The sequence below is a fragment of the Merops nubicus genome, unplaced genomic scaffold, assembly GCF_000691845.1.
Source record: "Merops nubicus isolate BGI_N331 unplaced genomic scaffold, ASM69184v1 scaffold4023, whole genome shotgun sequence".
NCBI classification, from domain to species: domain Eukaryota; kingdom Metazoa; phylum Chordata; class Aves; order Coraciiformes; family Meropidae; genus Merops; species Merops nubicus.
In genome coordinates this window covers 54,135-73,836 of record NW_008598105.1, presented here as the reverse complement: position 1 = coordinate 73,836, position 19,702 = coordinate 54,135, and the positions used below count along the sequence as shown (strand labels likewise).

General features: G+C 39.4%; 1 protein-coding gene across 1 annotated transcript in view; it reads right to left on the bottom strand.

Moving 5' to 3' along the window:
• Positions 1–2,482: 2,482 nt before the first annotated feature.
• The window catches only part of INADL (InaD-like (Drosophila)), a gene marked incomplete at its 3' end in the record, with an annotated part of 64,782 nt that continues 47,562 nt past the window's right edge, over positions 2,483–19,702 (bottom strand). The window contains exons 18-27 of the mRNA XM_008936916.1: positions 18,109–18,318; positions 17,089–17,202; positions 13,767–14,138; positions 12,526–12,646; positions 11,244–11,400; positions 10,089–10,160; positions 9,023–9,200; positions 8,055–8,165; positions 5,617–5,694; positions 2,483–2,597 (exon numbers count right to left, since the gene is read on the bottom strand). Coding sequence (XP_008935164.1) covers positions 2,483–2,597; positions 5,617–5,694; positions 8,055–8,165; positions 9,023–9,200; positions 10,089–10,160; positions 11,244–11,400; positions 12,526–12,646; positions 13,767–14,138; positions 17,089–17,202; positions 18,109–18,318 — 1,528 coding nt within the window. The remainder of the gene's footprint in view (positions 2,598–5,616; positions 5,695–8,054; positions 8,166–9,022; positions 9,201–10,088; positions 10,161–11,243; positions 11,401–12,525; positions 12,647–13,766; positions 14,139–17,088; positions 17,203–18,108; positions 18,319–19,702) is intronic.

The window sequence follows — 19,702 nt, the reverse complement described above, 5'->3', positions numbered from 1 at the left end:
GTATTAATAAGAATGCTAAACAATATAATAAAATCCATCATGAACACAACCAGAGGACAGATTTAACAGCTGTCCCACTTCAAAATTCCCTCTAAAGCTCTCCAGACTATCGGCAGAGGTTGAGAACTACAGGAAGGACATGAGGCTATGACATGAATTCACCTGAGATGACACCACTCCTTCCTTTAAGACACCTTATCTCCTAAATAAGAAAGACAATAAACCTGGTTCACATGTTCACTAAAGCCTAGAAAAATGATTACTTAAGATTACAAAACCAGTAGAATTACTAGGTTAAGTGGGTAAGGAATAGACCAATATGAACATGCCATTGGACAATGTTAAAAATGCAGCTACAGTCCTGGGCTGAGATTTCTGAGAAAGGTGCTCAGGAACCAGGAGAGGAGTTATGAACATCAAGTAGTTGGCAAAAAAAAAATCCTGTACTGGAATTTACAGGGAAAACTTTGTTTTTCAAATGGTCACAGGAAAGAGACTCTGTAAACACCTTGTTCCACAGCTGTCAAGATGCTCAATATCAATAAACACAGTTAAATGATTTCTAACATGCTTTTTACTTCAAGAGTTGAGGTACAAACTTAAGTTTCAGCTTCTTTACCCTGTTTTTAAAGAAACAGAATGAGGTGGGGAAGAATAAAATGGAAAACATATCTTGGTTTTCCAGGATCCATGGGAAAGATGGCTATTGCAAAGCATTCAACTTGAGTCAGTCAAAAGAGTAGAGAGGAGGAGATTCATCTGAATAGATCTGCTTGCTGCTGCCAAACCTGGTAGGACTGATGAATTTAATATCACAAGTAGCTTTACCTTTTCAGCTATCAGACTCAGCTGGCAATATCATTAGGGATGGCAGAACAGCTAAAAAATGACCAAGCCCATCAATAAGAAATTATTTCTGTGCAAAGTATTAAGTTAGATCTAGAAAGCACTTGGATTGAGGCATATCCTAATTAGATAACCCAGGTGTCAGGCTACTTATCAAACATATCCTTTAACTGGGAATTATAACTTCAGTAACAAGCTGAAATCAGTTTGCTACAACTGGAGGTTTACAGAGTTGGTTTGAAAGCTCAAGATATATCCAATCCATCATCCACAGAGCCTGCAGTGCTATGCTCCTCCTCACTACCATACCACTCCCCACAAAAGTCTTTAAAAATCTTCTTGAGATTATTATGTAGCATACTTCAAACAGAGGAAATGACAAACTCAGTAAGGGGGAGATCTGGAAAAATCTCATTTGGTTCAAGAACTCACAGCTTTCCCTTAAAGCAACAGAGGCAGAATTGAACACCCTGCTTCTGTGCCCTCATTACTGTTTCCATGAGAACAACCTTCCAAAATCCTTCGAGTCTCCACCAAAGCAGCCCTAAATGTGACTAACCAACCAAACTCATTAATTATCTTGGCTTCAATGGCACGCCATTGCCAAGGAAATCAGCAAGAGCAGCTGGAAGAGCTTTCCCACCAGCAGGCCCCAATTTAGGAGCTTCCACTCTGAATGGGAGCCATGGTCACTTCAAGGTCAAAAGCTACAAAGGCATCTCTCTGTTTTGGCTTACCCATAACTAAACCAAACAAAAACCTCCCCAAAACAAAAGATGATGAGAAAAATGACTGTAGCAAAAAATACCAAACCCCAACAAAGACTCCACATGTATGCTCATTTGGTACAGAGTAAAAAGAGGAAAAAAAATAAAAGTAACTTAGTTTAGAATATAAGTTAGGACTCCTAACTGCAATTTTAGTACTCCTAAATATCTCATTGGAAGATAAGCTATGGATAATAGTATTCTGTTGATCCAAAGATGTAATTAACAAAGCAGTATGCTGGAATCCAAGTCATGCTGCTGGAAGGTCTCAGTTTGCCTTGCATCCTAATCTTTAGGTCCCCACTAATCCACAGTGTACATATTGTCATAACTCATTGCACAACCCACAACTGGACAATTGCAGAACCTTTCCCATAAAAGGTGCTACAAAAAATGGGGATTCTTTTTTTCAGTAGAGTGCTGAAACAATACTTGAGCAGATTTTTCAAGGAAAATATTTTGCAATGAACTGGAGGATTTTCTGGATGAGGATGATGAACCAGTGGTTCTCAATCTATGCCTGCTCAACTATCTTTGCAGTTTCAAGAGTAAAGCACAACATCTGCCTTTCCCTGCTGACATCGTGGCCAAAGCAAGTCCTCTAGACATTGCTGGGACATTTCTAAACTAAAAATAAACAGAGCCCTTCCTAGGTCTTTTCAGAAGAGCTGAGCTACAGGAGACAGGCTGGGAAAAGACCATGTTGCAAACCAGAAGCCCTTGGTAAGAACAAGGTTGAGGATCAGATGTTATTGTCCTGCTGAGCACTACTTCCCTTAATACAAGCAATAAATGGCATACGTTCATCACAATTTATCTGATTGTGTTCCATAAATGTAATCTGATGTAATGATTGTGGCACTACTCACCCTCTGCACAAGCATCATCCTCCTCTTCATCCACGTTCACTTCCTCTGCACGCAGCCTTTCAAGTGCTCTGTAAGGAGGTGGCAATTTCATTGGAGGTGGAGCCCCATGTTTTCTCTAATGGATTCAAAGACAAACAGTTACATGTTTTGTCACCTCCACGCACAAAGAAAAACACATACACAGCACTTACTGACAACAGTAAATTCTGCAGCACAGGCTTTTTATGCAAGATATCAGAACAAGAAGTGACACTGAGCATCAAAAAAATGAAAATACAATTGTGCACATACAATTACTTGTTGACAAAATGCTTGTGTATCATCATAAACATGAAAGTGTGAACATCAATCAAGGGTTAAAATAAATTATATTCCACTTATTAAAGACTCAGCAACAAAATTACTACCGATAAAAGTCAAGCTTTTAAATACAAAATAACTCAGTCTTCTTAGTGCATCTACAAATACTTAAACATAACAGTTCCCCCATATTTTTGCTTTAATTTAAAAAAGATTTTGAATTATAACTTACAATAAAATGTTATTACCTCACATAAATACAGGCAGCTCCTATAGTGATGCATGTAGCGGCGCATAGCAGGCAAAGAACAGGTTCTGAACCTAATGAAGGTGCTTGTTCATCCCAGCAACTGTTTTTATAGCTCCAAGTAACTGGATCATGCCTTAGTTTGCTCCACAGTTTCACTAAATTACGTTCAACTGTGTCCCATGCAACCCCACCACTAATGGCAGGATGCACTTAGCAAGGGAACACCGAGTACGAGATGCCATTAGAGCAACCAGAATGCCTGTAATTAATTGCTTCTGTAGCTGGGAAACACGACTCAACGCCCAAACTGCAAACTCAGAACCAAATTTTTTACCGTGTGCAATGAAAGCTGAACCCTCATATAGATTTTAGAAATCTTGAGCCTAAATTTGTATAGAATAGTCTAACTAGCAAGCTGCAACTACATCCCAAAACGTCGTGAGCTAAGATATGCATCATCCCATCCATTTAAAACACATTACAGGGGAATGCTGCACTGAAAACAGCATAACAATAATAAATGAAATCAATTCACTTCAATAGTAGTAAAGCACAGAGTAAGAGCACTTGGAGATGTGACAGCTGTTTTCCTCAAGTACACAGTACACTAAATATGCCTCCCACTTTTTGCTCGATGCCAACACAGGTAGAACTGTGCAAAATTCAGAAGGTTCAGGAGGTGTGAGAGGACTCCTGTTCTACAGCTCCAGACAGGTAAAAGACAGGAAACCTGCAGGCCCACTTTCAGCTGCCTGTGACAAATCAGTTGTATCACTATAATTTAGTAATAACTGAATCTAAATGTTGACCCTTTGGCTTTTTAAGAGCTCAAACATTTGTTAGAAAGCCTGTGTGAAATTACACAAGGCACCTAAGCTTATCCAGCAGTTTGCTATGGCTCAAGAGGACAAGCTTCTCCCATCCCTCCTGACCTGCTGAGAAGCCAGAGGAGGAAATTGTGCCAGAGTACTCCATTACACCACGGTTTTGTATTAATGCAGCTCTTTCCAGCACAGAGGCAAAAGCACAGTTCACATAGCCAACCTGGAAAATAATGTGAATATCTGGTTTGTCTGCAAGGAGCTCAGTTGTTTTAAGTGGTTTTATATGAATTACTTCAAGAGATCATTTCTAAACAAACAGATCAATAGAGGAGGATAAACACCAACAAATCGGAGAAAACAATCAGTATTGAAAAGAAAATTCATCATACAGGAAAAGGCAGATTTTCCAGCTAGAATGGCTGCTTTCAAACCAAACTCCTTTGTAGCACTTTGAAGACTGAACTAGAAATATCACTGATTCCCCATAGGGACACAGAGTAGTAATCCACTAATAGCAACTCTTTCCAACTCAGAGGTGCCCCTACTGTAGCACAGTAGGACTGCTTTGTGAACCAATGTTCAAAGCTAAAAGGGAGCTACATATTTATGCACTGAAGCTCCACTATATTCCACCCACCAGTTTACAGCACCAATAGATGAAAAAGGTTTGGAAAAGATTAGACTCTCTCTTTAACCTCTGAACGCTATAGAATGCAAGACTCTGGAGTCCTAGAGATTAAAGGCAGCACATTGCAAGAGGATGAGTGCTTTTGAGATTAGAAACAGAGATACAAACCAAGGAAAGGAGGTTGTAACTGCCTCATTATAAGTACTATCCACTGGCAGGAAAGCATGACTTCAACACCTTTCTTGATTTTTTTGAATAACTGAGCCTCATATCTGTATCTGACATGATCTGAACGAAGTCTTACAAAAATTTTTGGAGGCAAGAGGGACTTCTCAGCTTTCCACCACACACCAGGCTACTGAGTAAGACCACATGAAAAGTTCATCCTACTTGTAGTTAGCATGTTAAAGTCCAGTAGGCAAAAGTTATTGTCTACACTAATTCCATCCCTGCTCCTCCAGTTCTGACACCCTCAAAGTACCTGAGCTACACTCATCAGTCAGCACAGTTCCCCCAGGAAAACACCTAGGCCATTAAAGCAATCTGGCTGGGAAGGAGAAATTAAATTCTTCACTGAGGGCAGCGATTAAAACAAATCCACTGGTTTAGACCAGATTTTTTTTTCTCTTTTAAATTTGCTGTGAAGTTGCTTGAAGTTACTGTGCAGTAATTGCTTCACAATTAGCTGGCCAGCTCCAGATCATTCGGTCATTTCCTTGGTTTACACAGCAATGGGAAATGGAGGAGACTTACCAGATTTAATTAGCCAATAACATGATTTTACTGAATTTCAGCCAGCCTCACATTAAGGATATCATTTGTGTACATGTTATTATTTCTCTGTTTCTGCTGAACAAAGAGAATCAATTTGCTGCCATGTGGAGCAAAGCAGGTACCTCCAGAAAGATGACAGCGACGAGGTGCACTAAGTACAGGGTTGCAGCACCCAGGGGAGACCCACAGAAGATCTTTTAGAACCCTGTCATCTATTTGGCAGGAATTTGGCAAAAATTACTTGAATCGAAGATATTTCAAGAAAACACTTCAAGTTTCATTTCAGACTTTGGGGAGGGGAGCTGATGGTAGAGTCATACTGCATGCTATTACACCATTCAGTTCAGTAAATAAATACCTTTTCACTCTTATTTTCTTTGTCTGCATCCTGATCTTTGCTGACTTTAACTCCCTTAGGCTGTACAGCAGAAACCACCTGAAAAACAACACATCTGTTACACAAATTAGAAAGAGCACTACAGCCATGGAACAAACATCCAAAAGTCAGGTAATGACAATGATAAAAGCTATCCAGGGCACTCTTCATTTTGCTCCATGTACAAGGGCACTGCAGTGAAGTTTTAAAATTACATTCTTTCACTGAATTTCCAAATGTTCTCTACTTTTTCTAGTGCTCACTGTTTAATATCATTTTGGCTTGGATCAACACTAGTGTGGCCAGCTGGACTAGGGCAAAGATCATCCCCCTAAACTCAGCACTGGGGAGGCCATCCCTCGAATCCTGGGTTCAGTTTTGGGCCCCTCACTCCAAGAAGGACCTTGAGGGCCTGGAGTGTGGCCAGAGAAGAGCAAAGAAGCTGGGGAAGGGTCTAGAGCCCAAGTCTTGTGAGGAACAGCTGAGGGACCAGGGGTTGTTTAGCCTGGAGAAAAGGAGGTTCAGGAAAGACTTTTGCACTCTCTACAATCACCTGAAAAGAGAGTGTAACGTGGTGATGGTCGGTCCGTTCTCCCATGTAGAAAGCGATAGGACAACAGGAAACGGCCTCAGGTTGTGCCAGGGGAGGTTTAGGTTGGACATGAGGAACAATGTCCTCCCCACAAGGGCTGTCAAGGCCTGGCCCAGGCTGCCCAGGCAGTGGTGGAGCCCCCATCCCTGGAGGGATTGAAAAGACTTGTAGAATCATAAGTTGTTCATGTTGCAAGAGACCTTTAAGATCATCAAGTCCAATCATTAATCCAGCACTATCAAGTTCACCACTAAACCATGTCCCTCAGCACCACATCTACATGTCTTCTAAATTACTTTAGGGATGGGAACTCTACCACTGCCCTGGGCAGCCTGGGCCGGGTGGTGCTGAAGGACACGGTTTAGGGGTGACCTGGCAATGCTGGGTTACCAGTTGGACTTGATGGCCTTGAAGGTCTCTTCCAGTCAGAATGACTTTATGATTCTGTGAGTCTATATCTAGCCCAGTCTCTTCATTCAATTAAACATTTCTTTGGAGTCATCCATATGGGTGTACATCCTTGTTACAGAACTCAGTATGGACTCCCGAAGTGTCAGCTCTTGGGAATTCAGACAGACACCAGTGCCCATGCACACAGACACCTTATGAAACAGAGCACATTTAGTCTCCACATGATATTCCTTTATTCTTCCAAGGGGAAACTTTTATGGCATTTTAACAGGTTTTAACATAGTTTAAGCTCAAAGTACTCAAAATGTAAGCAGCGATCTTTAACTTGGGTCACATGAGCAGGCCATATAAAAGAAAATGGCTACTCCTGAGCCCCTTTTCAGTCTTCTACTATGTTACAAAATCTGATGTGTTCCCACTTTTCTGGCAGCTTCTTACTTTGCTGAATGGGAGTTGGGACCGTGTAGCACGGCTGAAAGTCTCTGAAGTTTCCTACAGCACGCAGTTCAAAGCAAAGCAACTCAAAATTCAAGCTCTCTGTCCTTCCCTTGATCTCTCTGGATTGACTAGGAAAGTAAGGGTCAGAGATGCAGCTGAATGTTCTGACAGTTTTTTTGGATCTTTTCTGTGAAAAAGCCGATACAGAAAGGGAACCAACTCAGTCACCATCACTGTGATTTTTGCCATCACTGCTTGAGCACCTTCACAGCATAGCTAGTAAAAGTCTTAACAGATTGTGAAAGACTCCCTGGAGCACTGGAGAAATAATGGACACAGTTTGCTGGATTTGTCTACAGCTGTCAAAAAAGGTCTCCTCAGGGCTACTAATCCACCAAAATTCCCAATTAATCTCTCAGATTATACAAGTACACAAGTCTTGGGGGCTTATGTGTACTTCAAGGCAGGCAGAGTTGTACACCCTTTCTTCCTAAGGCATTAAAAGGTTTCTTGCCTTGGTCTTAAAAAGGAGGAAATGCCAAAAATCTCTTGAAAATTAACTTGCCCCCATGTAACTACTTCAGGTCCCTTTGGTGACACATTTTATGTGGAGCTGCTAGTGTGAATGTGACTAATTTTAACTACACTTTTGTTCATTTGGATAACACAGTACATATTTAGGTTATCAAATATGAACAAATTAAAATATACAGGGCCAGACGCAGTTACACAGATGGGAGAACTGAATTAACACCTAGTCAACAGATTTACATCTACTCAATTTACATCAGAGAAACAAGTTTTCAGATCAGGCCAGACACGTAATCAATAAATCACAAAGTCTACGAGCAGAAACTCTGACAGAGAGGATGGCCACAAAAATTGATGGAAGTCACTGAAAGGAATTTAGCCAAGTTGAAAATAAAATGCATATTACACATTTTTTAAGTTTTAGAATAAAAATACAAATAAAACTTACTTTTGGCACGTTAGACAAACCCTGAACTACGAAGACGACAGGATTTCCCGCGTTCTTGATCGCTTCTACTGCTTCCTCGTGTGTGGCATTTTGTAGGTCTACCCCAGAAACCTGACAAACAATGTTTGTTTTTATTAGGTAGCTTGCCTTTGGCACAGAGTTATTGCAACAGATCACACACGTTTGCAGAATGTATCTGAGGAAGTTACTAAAAGCAGTCAAGAGAAACTACTTGTCAAGTATGTTTCCATGATGGTTTAAAGAAAAGTACACTGTTCAGTATTCTAATTAAAAGGTGAACATGTGTTTCCTAATGCAATTCTTCTAGAGAAAAAAACATAAGGAAAAACATTCTCAGTGAGTGCTAGGTATGATACAACTCTTTCAGATTTTATTTGTTTGAAAACTAAACCTGTTTTGAAACAATTTTTCACACAGAACTCTAAAGCACATACAAGAACAGAACTATCCACTTGGGAACTTGGATGCAGAATTATTCATTGGGAGAAAAAGGAATGAAAAAATCCACAGAGAGCTAGAGATGAGAGCCAGGAATGGCATTTTTCCCTATGGCACCTGCCAGAATCAGGGATTTACCCCAAATAGTAGCTAATCAGACTGTTAACTACTCCAAATTCATACACACACAAAATAACAGCCCAAATTTCAGTATGAAGAGTCTATTTGCTTATATAAAAGAAAGAAACAAGGCACTCTCATCTTTTTCATTTCCTCATCAGATACCAAGACCTAGCTTTTCTTAAATATAGTGGAGAATGTTAAAAGAGCTCCATAGTCAGGCATTAAAAAACAGAAAAGATGACACCAGGGTTTTTTTTTGGTTTTCAAAACACAGTGTCATCAATACTTCATGAAGTGGTGGCAGTGCTTTGTCTCTCTCTTCTCACCGAGATGATCGAGTCAATCTTTATTTCTTAGAATGAAAAGGTAGGTTTATCTGCATTTACCTCAAGTATTTTATCTCCAGTTTTTAAAGCTCTTGTTCTTCCTGCTGGGCTATCTTCCAAAACTTGTTTGATGAAGATCCCTTTGAGTTCTTCCCCATTCTTCAGACGCTTTATGACAGTTTGTCCACCAACAATACTGATTCCAAGAGACACATGAGGGTCTCTAAAGATCTCAACACTGAAAAAATACATGTGGTAGTTTAACAGCTTGAAACTTGGTTTTTTTTGTTTTTTTTTTAAACCATAAATGCAGAGCCTTAAATAAATGTAAGCATCTGGTCTTTCAAGAAGATTTAATAGAGTGAAGGGATAAGGTCAGAGGCCCAAGAATGCTCTCAGAGTTGGCTTTTTACCCCAAGCAGGCCTCACCCCACAAAAAACCCCTCTAAATTCTGCTACCTACCCATGCCTACTGGACATAGGCTTTTATTTTAAAGAAAGACAGGGTAAAATGGGAAGGTCTTGGGTAAACGCTCATCCTCTTTCAGTTCAGGTTAACTGTCTGAAAATGGCAAATTTCAAAAGGTCTGAAAGTGGCATGCTAGACAAAAAATACAACAAATTGTTTCACACAACTTTCTGAATGGTGACTTCAGTGTATGGGATGCATATTAATCAGCTTAGGCAGAAATGTTTTGATCCTATTTTACCTAGGACCATAAAACTGATTCACCTAAAAATGTTAACAATACAAGGATGTGGCTAAAACTTGGCTTGGCAATTTGGAATTCTGCCATTAAGTTTAGGCAGAGAAGCCATGGAAAAGGAGACAGCAGCACTATGTGCATTGTTCACACCTAATAGTTATTAAATGAGCAAGAACTTGTAGGTCATCCACAACGAAAACCTGCCAAGCTTTCCCAAGTCAGCTGTATAAATAGAAGGCATAATTCTGTTGAACATCTGTTTAAAATTCACTGTATCTAAGAAAGCTCAAGGTACACAAGTACCTAAAAGTTATTGGCAGAGGAGGGGAAAAAGAAAAACACAGCCATGAGAATGAACTGGGCTCATAGAAAAAAAGACATAAGGTGAATGGGAAGAAAATGTAATCATATGAACATACGTCCGTGGTGGTCCCCAGTGGCTGAAGTTTGGAGTTTCTTCTCCTTCTCCTTCTTCTCTCTCAGGTAATTCACTAATTGGGGGCAGAGGGAGGGGAGGAATAAAAGAAAAAATGAATTAAAAAGACATCCCCCATTCCAGGTCACAATTCCTTACATAGTTTGTATCTGGCAGTGAGACAGCAACGTCTTCTCACACTGTCCAGTTCAAACCAAATGTGCAGAGTCAACAGACTAGACAGGAATTTCTGTATTTAGGTTTAAATGTACTCGAGGAATGCTCCAGAAATAAACATGATGGGCAGAGCAAAATTATAAGCTGTTCCATGATATACAAATCTGCACTGCATTTACTCATTCAAAACAACTATTTCAGTAATTAACATTTACTTTCTGCTAAATATGCTGTGATTCTTTCTTAGATATAAACATGATAAAACCAGCCTAGCTGACCAGAAAGCAGATCATGATCCATCTGGGAGAACATATCCTCTGTGTTCCATTAAACACTCCAGACCAGGGTGTTAATTAAACTGTTATACTATATGTGACTCACCTACTCACAAAATAGGAATGGAAGTATGGAATTGCATGTCCCTAAAGAAAAGCTGAAACAATACATCCTTGCACACATTTTCTGTAGATCTTGAGAGCTGTAAATGCTACTCTGAAACTGCAAAAAGGAAGTAGGATGTTGTCCTGGAGAAATAATCCCCTCACCTTATTGTTGAGCTGCCTTCCCTCCAAGGGAGGATTACAGATGAATTAGGGAAGTGCTGAAGACTTGAATCCACAGGCTCCAAAAGCAGATCCACTACCTACTCACCCAAAGCTGGTGGGGAAAGAATGGGATGCTTGACAGATGTGGCAAATATCTACAACCACTGTCAGCTCAAGGTTTCCCAGCACCACTGGCAAGACTAAAATTTCCCTGCACAGGGCTAAGAGCCCTGGCTGAGAGTACTCAGAGGACGAAATGTGGCAAGTAAAGATACAAGAAGGTTAGAAAGCAAAATTCAGCTCCTTGGGCAAAAGTTACAGAACTGTATGTCTTACTGTTTCACAAAGCTTTTGATGATTCCTCAGCTAAGTAAAGCAAGAAGATAGTTAAGATCATGAATTGAAAATCTTCCAAAACCTGAAATCTTTCTCCATACCTGCACATCGCTGTTCTAGGCTGAGCTAAGGTGGTTACACTCCCAGATTCTGGGTTCTTGGAAAAAACATAATCCTCCCTTTTTAGTTCTTCCTTTTCAATAGCTTCCAGGTCAAGAGCAAGCCCAGGTCCTTTAGAGTCAATCTGAAGCTTTGTATCTGAAGAAGAAAAGGTGCAAATGTGAACTTCTGCTGCTCCTGTCCCTCCATCCACCAGTTATCACCCTTGGAAAGAAGCTCCTCAGCTCACCACTTTCCCAATGTAGATGTTGTGTGATGTGATGTGATGGTCAAGAGGCTTAGAGACACAGAACATTTCGTTTTGAAGGAAATGTAAACCACACTAAACACTTTCTTAAAGCATCTTGCTTTTGACGTATGTTCAGTCAAGTAATAACAGGAAACACCAAATCTTTGTGGAACTGAGACATGCTTAGGTACAACTTGCACAACAGACATTCCTCACAAAAACACATGATTAGAAATACCGAATTGCCCCTTTATGCAGAGAGAGGGATGCAAAGCCCTGCTCCAGCACTGAACCCCATCACATGGAGGAGGACTGATGTCATTTTGGTGACAGAAGTGTCCAGGTTAATTGCACCACCAGAGCTCCTTGCAAGAGTTGTCAGTCTGCCAGTGTAGCTTACAGTGTCTGCTGGGCAAGACACAGGTGATAAAAAACAGGAAACAGCCCAACCTCCTTTATTCCCAACCAGTGAGTGCTGTCTCAGGCAGGCTGATAAATTTATTTCCCTGATGATCCACCAGATTCTAACCATTCATTTCTGGCCATCTGACAAGGAGAAACTTTGCTCCAGAGCACAGATTACAAAACCAAGATATGGGATATTATATATATCCTAGAGGTCATTTGCAGATTTTGGTTGTAGTAAAGATACTTCCAGAGCCTGTCACCTTTTTTTTTTTTAAGTACAAAAATCTATAAAATCAGCAATCAAAAGTGACTGGCAGAAATTAGATGTGAGCTACTGTTTTATTTATGCATGAAGTCCTACTGGGGACATCAGCTACACAGAAGAAAGTGATTCTCCACAGGTAGGACAAAGCTGTAGCCACTCTCAATATCACTTGTGACAACTGTAGGTAAAGATTTTAAAGAGGAAGCAAGATCACAAAGCTGAAACCTATTTAAAGCCAGACTGTCTTGAGCTCACAGAACTCGTAATCTGAATATTTTATCATTTCAAAGAATTTGTGTTTTGGCATAAAATTTAAATTTGTAAGCATGAAATGATGAGATAAAGAAAAAATTCTACAAACCTAGATCCATCTTGTTTTTCGCTTCTGACTGGGTAGTTTTGGTATCAAATGTGTCTTTTTGGTAGCCACTCTGTGCTGTGGTTCCAGAAAACAGTGAACTTACACTAGCATTTTCTTCACACTTCAGAGGGGGGAAAAAAAAAAAAGTAAAATTAGAAAGCAATGGTATCAATTTATATAGGGTTCTGACATGAACACTGATTTTTACAGCAAACTTTCACATTTTCTTAACTACATTCATATTTATTCAGATAACTATGAAATACTAACAGCTCATTTATGTACTATATTAAGAAGAGGCAGGAAAAATGTTATATACAATTGCAATATAAAGCAACTGTATCTCTCTACTTGCCTGTAATCCAGACAAGAAGTTCTTTAGTCCTCCTCGTTTGTTGGTTTTAAGTAACAAATGTGTAAATTGAATATTGTGTACTCTAGTGTAAAGCTGTCACTAGAAGCTACATGTTAGCCTGTTTATGGACATAGTGCACATGGGGACGAGCCAAACCAAACCTGAAATTCTCTGTGGCCATGCTAGTAAATCCTTTTCCAGTTCATTTTTAATATAAAAGCATACATCCCAAAGGCTGGTGCATGGAAGGCTGATACTATCACTTTTTTGTTTGACAAGTGAATAAGCAAAGAAGAAAAAAAGTAGTTCTCAGAATACTCAAGGGGGACACAGCTTACCTAAAGCTCTTGTCTCCTATTCCTTTGTCCACCAGTATGCTTGCTACAATTGCTTCTGCCATACCATTTTTTGCTCAACTGCTCTAACATCTGGCTCAAGGAACTGATTTGGATTAAGAATAATGAGGAAAAAAGGGAGTTCCTTTCACTGACATTGCTGCTGAAGCCCCTGGACTGTTAAACCCACAAAGTGACATTCTTCTATTACTGTCATGAACCATATTAGTACAGCTTGCAAAAGAGAACTGAGCCCATGAACGGGCTCAGCTGAGCTCAGCCTGAGATGGGAAGGAAAGGGTAAGTGCAGGATACCTGTAAATACACCAACCACAGCACATACCTCATTGGAGCAGTTAAATATACTATGTGACCAAAAGAACCTTCCAAACTGTACAAAAGGATAGAGGGTGTCCATTAGAGGCACCCAGATCTCATCTAGTCATTAAAACTCCAGAAAAATTCCTTCCAGAAGGCACATCTGGAGTTTCCCTTGAGGCATGGGTCCCCTGGTCAAGGCAGAGCACCGAGACCAACGCAGCACTCCTTACCATCTCATCTTCATGGAGTGGATATTCCAGGGACTGGCTGGGACTGAAACCAACACTGGATCTTAAGTCTTGTGTTTCAGTAGTCTCAGCTTGCTTTGCCCATTGTTCTGTGTCAAGGTTCCTCTCTGAAACTGCCTTCTGTCCACATGATGCATTATATTTCAGGAAGGCTGAGTCTTCTTCATACTCTTCATCCACCAGCATTTCCCGCTCCTCACCCATTTCTCCTGTGCTGGCTTTCAGAAATTCATGCATCTCCCAGGACTCCTTCTCATGCTCACTGTCATTTTGAGAAAGCTGAAATGACCTTCCCAAGTTCAAAACAGGTTCATCAACAAGTTCTTCTTTAAAAGGTGTTTCATCTCTGAAACCCTGCATAAAACACGACAGGAATATAGATTTTACATTATGCTTCTTGCTAACTCTTATGTTAGCCCCTTATTAAAAGTACATCCTGATTCTCAAAGTGAAAAACTTCTACCTTTTGCATTTTCTAAAAGAAAATACACTCTAGGACTTACAATTGTAACATGAAAAATACAGTCCACTTTTTTTTTTTAACTATAAAGAAATTTACAGTTGCACAGCTTAGATATAGCTGCAGCCATTCAGAATAGCCAATCTGAACTGAAGTTAGGGAATAAGAATTATTACATAACACTAAAAAAAAGTATATATAAATACAGCTAAAGTATCTCTGTGCTCCAGACTTACCTGCTATGGCTTTATGAATGCATATGAATGCATGGACATTTTTTACAATCCTACCAGATAAATAAAAACAGCCTAAGAGTTTAGGTAACAGTAAACAGTTCCACAACAGCATGAGCAATCAAAATACAGCAAAACAAAATCCATACTCATTTGTTCCTCCCTTGGGTATTCCATAGAATATTTTAACTGGGGGGAGAGGGGAAAAGGATGACAAAAAAAAAAACAAACCCAAATGTAATTGACTATTCATTATCTAATACCTCTAATGTTTTAAAGAGAAGAGTGCTCAGCTTTCTACTGAATTCAAACCAGAGAGCAACAAACTAAAAACAAAAAAAACACAAATGACAAAACTAAACAAAAAAAAAAAAACCAAACAAAAACAAGAACAAAAAACCCACAAATGACAAAACTAAAAGAAAAGGTATTCAAACCCACTCTGAAAGGTCTCACTCAACACTTCTTTTTTCTGGGATTTGTCACATGTGCCCCCAATTTCCAATGCCCCATGCTTCTCCTGAACTGAATGGGACTCACAGAGTGAGCCTGCACAGGCAGCTCTGAAATATTATGCCTTGCACTAGTACCAGAGAGCTTGCCACACACAGAAAGCTTTTCCTCTCTGTTCTTCAGGCCACCAAGTAGGTATGCCCAAACCTCATCTTCAAGGCACTGAAACCTCAAACACTGAAACCAATCTACAGATTATGGGGTCCTCAATCAAAATGTTTTTCTTTCTGCTTCCTGCCCCTTCCCAGACTCCCCAAGGTACTTTACCATTTTTGACCTCAAGCGTCAGGATCCTGTTTTGTTAGGTTTGTACAAATGCAGATGAAAAAAAACCCAGACGCTGCCAAAACGTTCACATAGCTCAAGTGAGAGGCAAGAGGGAAAACAAGAGACAGGCAAGAGCATAAGGAAACAAAGCAATAATAGCAGCTGGCATGAAAGAGAACATTAGCAACCTAGAAATTAGCACATTTTTCATAAGCATTACATGTTCTTTTAACCTATTTGCCCTATGTACCTCGATCTCAAAAAATACCCAGTCTGAAGAGATTCTAATTCTCTCCATCTTTACTTCATTTAATTGCATTTCACTTCTGCAGAATCATCCTCCAAATGCTTTGGTAAGAGGCACCAACTTCATTGTTATATAAAACAGTTGACTTAGCTGAGAACCACCCAGGAATGTGTACTACCACCTCCTGATACAGCCCTGAGGTATGGATAATCACAGACTGCTGCACTGCAGCAGCAGAAGCTACTGATGGAACAGGGAATACTGCAAACAAGACACTAAAGTCTACTGTCATAGCACATAAAATCTACAAGTTCCTATTTTTTGTTTCCTTTCAAGTCAGCTTTGTCAGCACTACGCTGGTGCATAAGAGTGGAAGCCATCATGACACACCACTCTTGGCTCTTATATGAGCAGGTGAGATAATAAATGGATGGAAAATTTATACTGCTGCTCTAAGCTACTATCAATGCTGTCATCCAAAACGTAAAACAAAACACAAGCAGATACCTCTGCATGGCTTTTGTATAAATTGATCATTCCAGTTTCTACATTCAGCAAGACTTGAAGAGAAAATATTTTAAAATACTTAATAACATTAGTTTTATTTAGGAAGCAGAGAAACAACCTGAGCTGGCAGAGGAATAACTGCTCTGCCAGCAACCCTTCCTATGTACCCAGAAAGCAAAAGACTCCATTTTACAGTATAAAAATCAGTAAATATCATGTCCAAGCTAATTTCTACATAGTATAACTACATCTACCCCATAATACTGCTCTTTTTGGTGGTTCTAATATACCATTTCAGCATTAAAGATATGTTTTTACTGAGAGACAGGCAGACATCTTTAGCAGCAAGAAAACCTAGAATTTATTTTTATTACTGAGTTGCAGCTCTGGATGATCTTTTACGTATTGCCTTTCCTGGCCTAAAAAGAATGCATTTTCCAACATGAATCAATAAAAATTTTGCAAAGCACTTAAGAACAAATGAGAATTAAAAAATATCATTCTAAAAAGGTCAGTGTTGTAACAGTATTGCCTATTGTCCTAGTATATGAGTTTCTTACTATCTTTAGAGCCTTATCCTCCCACAATAAACAGAATTTAATTTCTCAGAAAATAAGAAAGAGGAAGAGTGTAAAGAAATCACTCCAGACCACATAGGAAGCCTAGGAAGAAGAACAGATTTCAGGCTTGCTTTACACATTACTTTTTTGCTTTACTTCTTTGTATAAAAAGTATTCTGTTCCCACATCTTACTGTCTTAGCTAAGCTGAAGCAACTACTTATGACTACTACTAACACAGCATTCCTATTTCATATCCAAAGTAACTCAAAGTATTTTAATGACATAGTAAATTTGATAAGGCAGTCTGGGAACTGCACTGGTAATTGCTGTGCATGTGCTTACTGTTCACAACACCATCAGTACAGTTTGCTGTTAAGAGTCTTTTTCAGAGGGAATCCAGCCTGAAGTCTACCCAATAAAGTCTTACCTGAAGGACATACTATTTTTTTTTCCACTTTAAAGCATCATTTCCAGTCCATACAGACTTAAGCTGAACTAAAAGAGTAACCAAATACCTGTGGTGCTTCAAGTACTATTGAGAAATTATCTATTGGTTCTGGAGATCCAGGGCTGGTTTTAACGTTGCTGGAATTCACACTGGGCATGTTCTCTTCTTCTTTGACTCCTCCCTAAGAAAGGTAATCAAAGTGATGAGTTAGGAAAACCAACAAAAAAATTCCTACATCTTTCAATAAACTAAAAGGGAGAGGGAGAACCAGCCATTAGAAAAAAGATGGGAAAAAGTTACAGAATTATAAAAAAAAAAGTCATGAATGGAGAAGACAAAGACAACAGCTTTTATTCTTTTAAGATATTAGTACAGATACAGTAAAAAATAAAGATGTGTAGGAAATATGGACAAAGACAAAGATATGAACAATGACATATCACTTTTTAGAAAAGTAAAGAATACATTTAACAGCCTCCCTACAGTCCTATTTCATCACTCCTCTACCACTCTGAATTACAAGCACTTTCTATTAGATAGTGCTTTGCTTTAATTAATTTTGCCTGGGTGCCCTTGGTGAACAATGCTGCAGTGTTCTCAAGTAAACTACTGTCTGTTCCAAAGCCCTTGGTCTAGAAAAAGGAAATTCTACTTGAATTTACAGTCTTGACTTCAAACAGATTAAGTTTCTTTGATGTCAGTGGAGCTCAAGCAAGCACTTAGCAGTGTCTTAGAGTGAAATGGACTTCAGCACATATTTAACTGATTTGCTGAATTGCTCAAACCATGTTACACCTCCTCACAGGGCCAGTGCACAGAGGTTTGCCCAGACATGTCTTCTGATTCCACACGGATGTTCTTTCAGGAGGAACCTGAGAATGCCGGTTTTCCAGTCAGATCTTTTGGATGGCCAACTCAGTAAGTTGGCTATTTGCCAGCTAGCCAGAATTTCTGGATATGTCAAGGTCTGTGCATAGCAACTCAACTGCTTTCCAATTTCTACCCTGAATTTCCAACCCCTCCAGATAAAACAACCCAGTCCACACATCATAGAATCAAACAGAAAAACGTTAAAATCAGTCCTTACCACCAAAGGCTTGCAGATTCCAAGAGAAACTGTACCAGGGGGCACAGATTTCAGCACTTCCACTGCCTCTGCCAAAGTGGCACTGTCCAGAGATTTCTGATTCACAAACACCAAGCGGTCCCCTGGTAAAAGCTCACCCCCACGTTCAGCCACTCCACCTGCCACCAGAGAGCTGATCACAATGGCTGTTCTCGTTGGATCTAAGGGATCCTGGGGAAGAAAAATACAATAAAATTAAATTTAAAAATTTAAAGTCAAAGCCCCTGGAAGGATGATGTTTATTTTGAGTATGTAAAGAGCATTTAAGCACGTCCATCATCTAATGCTACAGAGTTGAAGCTTGCTGAGGTGTTCAAAAGGATTGTCTACTAATAGTGCCAAAGCTCACAGTCTACAAAAATAAAGGTTTGCCATAGGAAACATTCTGTCACTTGCCTAGTCCATTAAGAAATGCTACAATCTGAAAGCTGACTGACACCCTGCCTGCCCTCCCCTTACATACCCAGGAACAGCCAGGCCAACCTGCAAATAGAAAAACAACACTGGCATTCATCCATGAGCCTCCATCCAGCCTGTTACATGCTAATGTTACATAAAATCACCATCCTCCGTGCCACGCAAGAGCTTCACAGCAGCAAAATTATCTTAAAATAAATCATTGCAAGATTAGAAATTTAATTAAAAATATTATTAAATGAAAATTTAAAAACAAAGCCAAAATATTCAAGAAATAGTAGTGTGCATTTGCTATGTTACTGCAGTGCTCCTGCTTTGATAAATCTGCAGAATTACTTGTAAGAGACATTTTCTCTACCCATGAAGCTTCCTTAACAGAGAATACAGGAGACAGCAACAGAAGAGATTATTAACTTAAATGATTACTGAAGACAAGCAACACTGTGGTGGTGTAGGCAGGGGAATGTGAAGTAGAAAATATTACACACATTGAGAACAGCTGTAAACTAATGCAAAGATATTAACTTTTTTTTCCAGCATTACCCTTTGCGTTGTGTCATGTACCATTTAAAAATTCATTCTCAATCCAATGAAAGGACCATAAGTTATTATATAGTAGCAGAAAAAATATACAAACCAAATTTTTGGGGTTTTGTTGTAGTATTGTTTTGGTGTTTTTTTTTGTTTTTGTTTTTGTTTTTTTTCTTCCCCCCATTTGTTTTAAGATTAGAATTAGCCTTTCTCCCCTTTGCTAAGGGTTCATAAAGTTCAGAAATACCCCTTGTATGCACTGTGTCTCCAAATGCATAATCATGTACTATTTTTCCCTCAGGACTTGCATCTTATACAGGGCACGGGAGGGATTGTTTTGGTGTTTTTTTTTGTTTTTGTTTTTGTTTTTTTTCTTCCCCCCATTTGTTTTAAGATTAGAATTAGCCTTTCTCCCCTTTGCTAAGGGTTCATAAAGTTCAGAAATACCCCTTGTATGCACTGTGTCTCCAAATGCATAATCATGTACTATTTTTCCCTCAGGACTTGCATCTTATACAGGGCACGGGAGGGATTGAAAAAAAAAAAAAAGGGCAAAATTCAAACCACAGAGACCACCGTGAATGCAGCACCTCAGTGTTAATTTGAA